This window comes from Marmota marmota, unplaced genomic scaffold, assembly GCF_001458135.2.
Source record: "Marmota marmota marmota unplaced genomic scaffold, marMar, whole genome shotgun sequence".
Classification (NCBI taxonomy): Eukaryota; Metazoa; Chordata; class Mammalia; order Rodentia; family Sciuridae; genus Marmota; species Marmota marmota.
The window spans coordinates 2,577,227-2,584,520 of NW_026000079.1; the positions used below are offsets into that span (position 1 = coordinate 2,577,227).

Below are 7,294 nucleotides of genomic sequence, written 5' to 3' on the forward strand. Positions count from 1 at the left end.
CCCATTCCTGCCACCCATTCCTGGGCTCCGGACCGCCGCCCTCTCCTCTCTCTGGAACCGGCCCTTCTCGGCGCCCCTCTTCCCTAGGGAGATGCGATGAGCCGGTGCCCCCGCGCCCTCATTGCCGCCCCGGGCACAGTGCCCATCCTGTGCCCGTGGTGGGGAGGGAGCACCCCGAAGTCCCTCCGTGACGCCCCTCCCGTGGGCGCCCCCGCAGCTGGCCTCCCTGGGCGATGTCCCGGGGGACCCAGCCAGGGGGCGGGCTCTAGAGCGAGGGGGGTGGAGAGGAGAAAGAACCCGGCCTTGGGTGCCTCTGAGATGCTCCCAAGCGCCAGGGGGGGCCGAGCGAGGTGCAAGCAACCGGGCGGCAGGCATGATGCCCTCGCCTAGTGACTCCAGCCGCTCGCTAACCAGCCGTCCCAGCACTCGGGGCCTCACCCACCTCCGCCTCCATCGACCCTGGCTGCAGGCCCTTCTCACGCTGGGGCTGGCCCAGGTTCTCCTGGGTATCCTGGTGGTAACCTTCAGCATGGTGGCCTCCTCTGTCACCACCACTGAGAGCATCAAGAGGTCCTGCCCATCTTGGGCTGGATTCTCGGTGAGTTGGGTGCACAGTGGTTGGGTGGGGGAGGCTCCTCGGGCCCCACCCCTCCTCACCAGCTGCAAGCCCACATCCTCGCCTCTCCTCCCTCTCCTGGTCCTTTCCCTCCTTGCAGGGCTGGGTGCATCCTGTGGCGAGGGGCTCACCCAGGTGCCTCCCCTGCCAGGCTGAGCCTGTGCCCACTCTGTCCCCAGCTGGCGTTCTCCGGGGTGGTTGGCATTGTGTCCTGGAAGCGGCCATTCACTCTAGTGGTAGGTGCCAGGGTCCAATGCCCACCGGGAGGCAGGTGCCCAGCACCAGAGGGGATGCCCACTTATGCCCTCAGGAAGGGAATTGGCTCTCCAGTTGGTGCCAGGCAGGGATGAAGTGTCTGTGAAGGAGTGGCTCCATCCATGGTAGAGGGGTACTCATGAAGGTTCTAGACCTGAGTTGGCACTCTTTTTTCCCCAGATCTCCTTCTTTTCCTTGCTTTCGGTGCTCTGTGTCATGCTGAGCATGGCTGGCTCTGTTCTCTCCTGTAAAAATGCTCAGCTGGCCCGGGACTTCCGAGACTGCTCCATGGTGAGATTTGAGGAGGCACTGATTGGGGGAGGTGTGCAGGATACCTGAGTTTGTCCTGACTCAGGCTGCCTCACCCTCCCCACTCCTACTCAGGAAGGAAAGGTCTGTGTGTGCTGTCCCTCTGATCCCCTACCTCGGCCCTGTCCAGAGTCAGGGCAGGAACTGAAAGTTGCCCCTAACTCCACTTGTGAAGAAGCCCGAGGTGCCCTCAAGGTGAGCATGCACGCCACCCCACTCCTCCAGCCCTCACAGTTCCTTCTTCTACCGTGTTTCTGGGTGTCATTCTTGCCTCCCCTTCTGAGGTTCTCACAGGGCCAGAATAGTTGGGATGTCTAATTTTTCAGTGCCGGGGATCAAACCCAGGGCCTTGAGTATGCTAGGCAAACACTCTTCTCCTGAGCTACATCCCCAGCCCTGAGAATTTGTGGGATTTACCACGCCCCAAGCCCTCACTCCCCTTCCCCTTTCTCTTCCCTTCCCAGAACCTGCTCTTCAGTGTTTGTGGGCTCACCATTTGTGCCGCCATAATCTGTACTCTCTCTGCTATTGTCTGCTGCATCCAAATCTTCTCTCTGGACCTTGTGCATACGGTGAATGGGGGAGCTAGGGCCAGGGCCAGGCAGGCATGGTGAGATCAGGGGCTTGTGAGACCAGGCTTGATGGGACAGTGGCTACAGGTCTAGCTTCTGAGTATTAGGAGCTATGGATCACTGGGCATGATGATGATTGGAGGCATATTTAGGATGCCAAAGGGAGGGTGAAGGGGACAGATGGGAATGAGTTAAGTACCTGATGCGTATCTGACCAGAAGAGGGGGCTTTAGAGTGCAAGCCTGGGTGGGGTGGAGTCAACAAGGTCCTAGATGGAAATGGGGAAAAATAAAAGACAATTCTGGAGAACAGGTGGTGATTCTGGAAATGAGGCCATAAAGAGGAGGAATTTTCGTCTGGCATTCCTGTGGTCCCAGCTAGCTGGGAGGCTGAGGCAGGAAGATTGCAAGTTCAAGGCCAGCCTGTGCAACACAGCAAGACCTTGTCTCAAAATAAAATAAAAAGGGTTGGAGATCTAGCTTAGCGGTAGAGCACTTGCCTAGTACATGCCAGGTTCTGGGTTCCATAGCAATACCATGAAATTGGGAAGGAAAAAAAAAAATTCTGGGTGGGCAGGGCCAGAGGTGGAGGTTCAGGGTGGGGGCAGGGTTAAGAAGGAGCTTCTTGTGGGTAAGGGAGGAGCCTGAAGTGGAGTTTCTTGGAGGGGGCAGGACCATAAAAACAAGGTAGTGAGGAATTCCGGCCAAAGAGGTTATTCCCAGAAACTAGGCTCACTGACCTACTTGCTTGCTCCACAGCAGCTGGCCCCTGAGCGCTCTGTCTCAGGCCCCCTGGGGCCTCTGGCCTGTACATCCTCGCCTCCAGCCCCTCTCCTACACACCATGCTGGACTTGGAGGAATTTGTACCACCTGTGCCGCCACCGCCCTACTATCCTCCAGAGTATACCTGCAGCTCAGAAACAGATGCACAGAGGTGAGGTCCTGCTGGGAAAACTGAGGAAGGGGTCTGGGGTTGGGCCTGGATTGATGGGGGAGGGATCTTCATGGAGTAGGAGTTACTTTCCAGGCATTGATCCTCTTCCTTATCCTACCAGCATCACGTACAATGGCTCCATGGACAGTCCAGTACCTTTGTACCCTACTGATTGCCCCCCTTCTTATGAGGCCGTCATGGGACTACGAGGAGACAGCCAGGTGAGAGCAGGATTTGGTGCAGTCTGGGAAGCCAAGAACAGAGCCTGGTAAGCTGAGCAAGTTGTAGGTGATGGTTAAGGATAATAATAGTTCTCAAGATCATTAAGCACTACCACATCCACTGTCATCTTTGATCTTCCCTAGAGCCTGGTGAGATGGGTAGGTTAGGAACTTGTATTTCTATAGTACAGTGAGGCCCACTTAAATTAAGTGACTTGTACAAAGTGACAAAGCTAGTCCAGAATCTACTTCTCCCAGAGCTCTTTCTGGGCATGGAAGTGGCCATGCCAGCATGAGGGGCTGACCCTTGGCCCTTGTGTCTTCTACAGGCTACTCTGTTTGATCCTCAGCTTCATGATGGCTCCTGTATCTGTGAGCGTGTGGCCTCCATTGTAGACGGTGAGCAGAGTCAAGACGGGTGGGTAGGGGCAGGGCAGACAAGGACAGCATGGCTGGGTGGGAGCAAAAGGAGGGGACTCTGGCTGAGCTGACTTAGGGATAAATGAGGGCTGTGGCTTCTTGGAACCCTGGACCTGTCTGTCTCCTCTGAGATAACGCTGGAGGCACAGTGGCCCTTGGAAGGCTGGGCTCGGGAGAAGAGGACTGTCTGCCTGGGTCCGGACACCTGGTGCTATCAGTGCCTCCTGCTGCCCACAGTGTCCATGGACAGTGGGTCCCTGGTGCTGTCAGCCATCGGTGACCTCCCGGGCGGCTCTAGCCCTTCAGAGGACTCGTGCCTGCTGGAGCTGCAGGGCTCCGTGCGCTCCGTCGACTACGTGCTCTTCCGCTCCATTCAGCGCAGCCGCGCGGGCTACTGCCTCAGCCTGGACTGCGGCCTGCGAGGCCCCTTCGAGGACAGCCCCCTGCCTCGGCGGCCCCCACGGGCTGCCCGCTCCTATTCCTGCTCTGCCCCGGAGGCCCAACCCGCCCTGGGTGCCCCAACCACAGCCCGCAGCTGCCACCGGCTGGAGGGCTGGCCACCCTGGGTGGGACCCTGCTTCCCAGAGCTGAGACGACGGGTACCCCGGGGAGGCAGCCGCCCAGCAGCGGCCCCTCCCACGCGAGCCCCCACTCGCCGCTTCAGCGATAGCTCAGGTTCCCTCACCCCACCGGGGCACCGGCCTCCTCATCCGGCTCCCCCGCCACCGCTGCTGCTGCCACGGTCCCACAGCGACCCGGGCATCACCACCTCCAGCGACACTGGTGAGCCTTCCCTTCTAACTCTGCCATTGAGGGGAGGATAGGCACTGGGATTTGAAGGTCAATTATGCCCACCAGGACTTGGGACCTTTTGAGGTCCCTGCGGAAAAAGAAAGGACGCTCTTGCAATACTCCCCCCACCCCCTGTATCGCGGGGTTGAGCCCAGGCATGCTTTACCACTGAGCTACACCCCCCCGGCCCTTTTATCTAATTTTGAGACAGGGTCTCACTAAATTGCCTAAGCTGGCCTTGAATTTGTGACCCTCCTGCCTCAACCTCCCAAGTGGTGGGATCACAGTGGGTAGGCCAGCTGCAGTACACTTCTCTGGTACTCCCTCCCCAGGGACAAAGCTTCCACAGATTCTTGGCTAAAGTGGAGAACCTTATTTTTTCCCTCTCAGTAGTGGGGATCCAGCCCAGGGCCTCACACTCACCAGCAAGCACACTACCACACAGCTACACCCCAGCATCTGACTGTTTTGTTTTGTTTTGTTTTTTGTACTGGGGATTGATCCCAGGAGCATTTTGGTTTTGAGCTGCATTCCCAGCCCCTTTTAAATTTTATTTGGAAATCGGGTCTTGCTTAATCACCAAGGCTAGTCTTGGGCTTTTGACCCTCCTGCCTCAGCTTTCCCAGTAGCTGGTATTACAGGGAACATTATGCCACCACACCCAGCTGGTACTTGTTTTTGTTGTTGTTTTTAAATCTCCCTGAAGGGGGTGCACCATTCCTAGAGGGACTGCAATACCAGGTCGATGTGCAGAGTGCACAGAGCAAGCTCCTATTCCATCTCCTTAATCCCCAAATCCATTTACTATATTATCCTCAAATAGAGGACATATCAGATAGTAAGCTGACTGGAATGGATACTACACTTCGTCTTAGCCAAAAAGCTGAGAATCAATGACTAGTTCCATGGTTCCCAAGTTTGGGCTGCTTACCTAATCTCTACAAACCTCAGTTTCTCACCTGTAAAACAGGTGTAATCACAGTATCTCAACCAGAAGTGCTATGGAGTGGCTGAGAAAGGAGACAGAGGAAGTGGCCTATGGCCACGCCACACTGAAGGCACTCACTCTCGTCTGATCTGGGAAGCTCAGCAGGACTAGGCCTAGTTAGTACTCAGAAGGCAGATGATGCAGGTGAACAGCACTAGCTCAGGAATGACTCTGCTATGAGGTGCTGCAGCCTCGAATAACAACACTGTCATCCGGTCTTTGTGCACCGTCCCATCTAGTTTCTTGCAGAAGTGGGCCGAGATGATGATCTCTTGATTGGATGTGGAGATAGGAGCCATGCGAGCTCTCTGGGCTCGAGTTCTCACAGGAGAGTGGGGAAGTGGTGGGTGTATCCACAGAGTGCTCTCATTTACTCCTTGTTCCTCCCCCAGCTGACTTCAGGGACCTTTATACCAAAGTGCTTGAGGAAGAAGCTGCCTCTGTTTCCTCTGCAGACACAGGTCAGGCGTGCGGTTGGCAACTGGGAGGTGAGGATGAGGGGATGACTGTCTGGCCCTCTCTGTTCCCCGCATAGCCCAGTCTCTTCTCCTCTCTGCAGGGCTCTGCTCTGAAGCCTGCCTCTTCCGCCTCGCCCGCTGCCCTTCCCCCAAGTTGCTGCGTGCCCGCTCAGCTGAGAAACGGCGCCCTGTGCCCACCTTCCAGAAGGTTCCCCTCCCCTCAGGCCCTGCACCTGCTCACTCTCTGGGAGACCTAAAAGGAAGCTGGCCAGGCCGGGGCCTGGTCACTCGTTTCCTCCAGATGTCCAGGAAATCCCCAGACCCCACGGGCACTGGAGCTCATGGACATAAGCAGGTAGACATGAGGGGAGCCAGGAAAGATCCCTGAAAAGCCTGAAGCACCAGGTTGAGCCATACTGATGCCCTGTCCCGTGTCCCTCTCCAGGTGCCCCGGAGCCCATGGGGCCGGCCAGGCCGAGAAAGCCTCCACCTCCGCAGCTGTGGTGACCTGAGCTCTGGCTCCTCTCTGCGGCGCCTCCTGTCTGGCCGGAGGCTGGAGCGTGGGACGCGCCCCCACAGCCTCAGCCTCAACGGGGGCAGCAGGGAGACTGGGCTCTGACCTGGGTTTCCTGTTACACTGAACAGATCCAGATGAATACTGGGGCCACAGGTACCAGCTGGTTGGGACCAGCAGCCCCCAGCACCCTCTTGCATTGGCTGGCGCGCGCACATACACACACACACACACACACACAATAGAAACCCCAAAACCCGCTATATATCCCCAGAAGTGTCTCTTTCCCTCTGCCTTTGGGGCTCCTGCTGCTTGCCTCTGCCCCTTTGGACTGGGAGAGCTTCTGTCCTGTGCTGCATGGGTATTCAGGCTGTCAGGGGGATGCCCCTGCTTACAGCATCGGAGGAGGAAAATTAATAAACTCCCTCCAGCTCAACAGTGACTGATTCTCAGGGGCACTCTGGTCAGGGAAAAAAATGTGTCCTGGGTGTTTAGGTAGAGGGGAATCTGTGCCTGTGTGATGGGGTGATGAGGTGGGCAACGAAGAGCCAGAAATCTAGGTGACCTCTCAGCTCTGCCACCTCTAGCTGCATGACCTTGGGCAAGTTACTTAACCTCAATTGCCTGATCCATAAGACATTGTGAAGATGAATGTTTGTAAAGCTCTTAACATACAAAGTAAGCCTTCAATAAATTTCAATTTCCCCCTTCTCTCTTGGACCTTTTTTTTTTTTTTTTTTTTTAAAGATAGGATAGGATCTTGCTAAGTTGCTGAGGCTGGCAACCAACTTGTAACTCTCCTGCCCACTCTCTGGAGTAGCAGGCATTCTAGGCATTTGCCATGCCCCTGTGCCCATCTTTTCCTAGATTTCTCTAATCATCAGTGAAACTTAGCCTTGAATTTTCTTAAATATGAGATATTAGGACATTTCCAGAAACCACATTGTATCTCTGCTCATTTTGATAGCAAAAGGGTTTCTTTTTTTTTTCTTGCTTTCTTTTTCTTTTTTTGTACTAGGGATTGAAACCAGGGAGCTTAACCACTGAGCTACATCCCCAGCCCTTTTAATTTTTTTTAAAGTTTGAGACAGGCCAGGTGTGTTGGACCATGCCTGTAATCCCAGTGGCTGGAGAGACGTAAAACAAGAGAATCATGAGTTCAAAGGCAGCCTCAGCAACAGTGAGGTGCTTAGCAACTCAGTGAGACCCTGTCTC

General features: G+C 55.6%; 1 protein-coding gene, 1 long non-coding RNA gene and 1 other non-coding gene across 7 annotated transcripts in view; 1 reads left to right on the forward strand and 2 right to left on the reverse strand.

The window, feature by feature from the left end:
* The window catches only part of LOC125620253, a 4,367-nt gene extending 3,786 nt beyond the window's left edge, over window positions 1-581 (reverse strand). For both annotated transcript variants that reach the window (XR_007351866.1, XR_007351865.1), the window contains exon 1: window positions 443-581. This is a non-coding gene — a long non-coding RNA (uncharacterized LOC125620253). The remainder of the gene's footprint in view (window positions 1-442) is intronic.
* On the forward strand, window positions 7-6,790 carry Entrep3 (endosomal transmembrane epsin interactor 3). Of its 4 annotated transcripts, none has more exons than XM_015502777.2 (12): window positions 7-598; window positions 796-852; window positions 1,052-1,162; window positions 1,256-1,375; window positions 1,645-1,752; window positions 2,511-2,686; window positions 2,808-2,907; window positions 3,237-3,306; window positions 3,565-4,110; window positions 5,500-5,568; window positions 5,667-5,920; window positions 6,011-6,790. In XM_015502777.2, exons 1-12 carry the CDS (start codon window positions 374-376, stop codon window positions 6,182-6,184), a joined length of 2,010 nt encoding a protein of 669 aa, XP_015358263.1. In that variant the 5' UTR covers window positions 7-373; the 3' UTR covers window positions 6,185-6,790. The 4 variants fall into 4 exon arrangements, with proteins under 4 accessions (XP_015358263.1, XP_015358264.1, XP_048670691.1 ...); XM_015502778.2 differs by having other exon boundaries at window positions 2,514-2,686; XM_048814735.1 differs by having other exon boundaries at window positions 470-598; window positions 717-852.
* LOC125620308 lies at window positions 4,824-5,014 on the reverse strand. The gene has a single exon (XR_007351921.1). It is a non-coding gene; the product is annotated as a U2 spliceosomal RNA (small nuclear RNA).
* Window positions 6,791-7,294: the final 504 nt, after the last annotated feature.

Bases quoted from the DNA above. Each gene is read 5' to 3' on its own strand.
- Entrep3 (XM_015502777.2), top strand. From the start codon at position 374: ATGATGCCCTCGCCTAGTGACTCCAGCCGCTCGCTAACCAGCCGTCCC. The intron at 599-795 runs GTGAGTTGGGTG...CTCTGTCCCCAG, and splicing joins CATCTTGGGCTGGATTCTCG to CTGGCGTTCTCCGGGGTGGT. The intron at 5,921-6,010 runs GTAGACATGAGG...GTCCCTCTCCAG, and splicing joins GAGCTCATGGACATAAGCAG to GTGCCCCGGAGCCCATGGGG.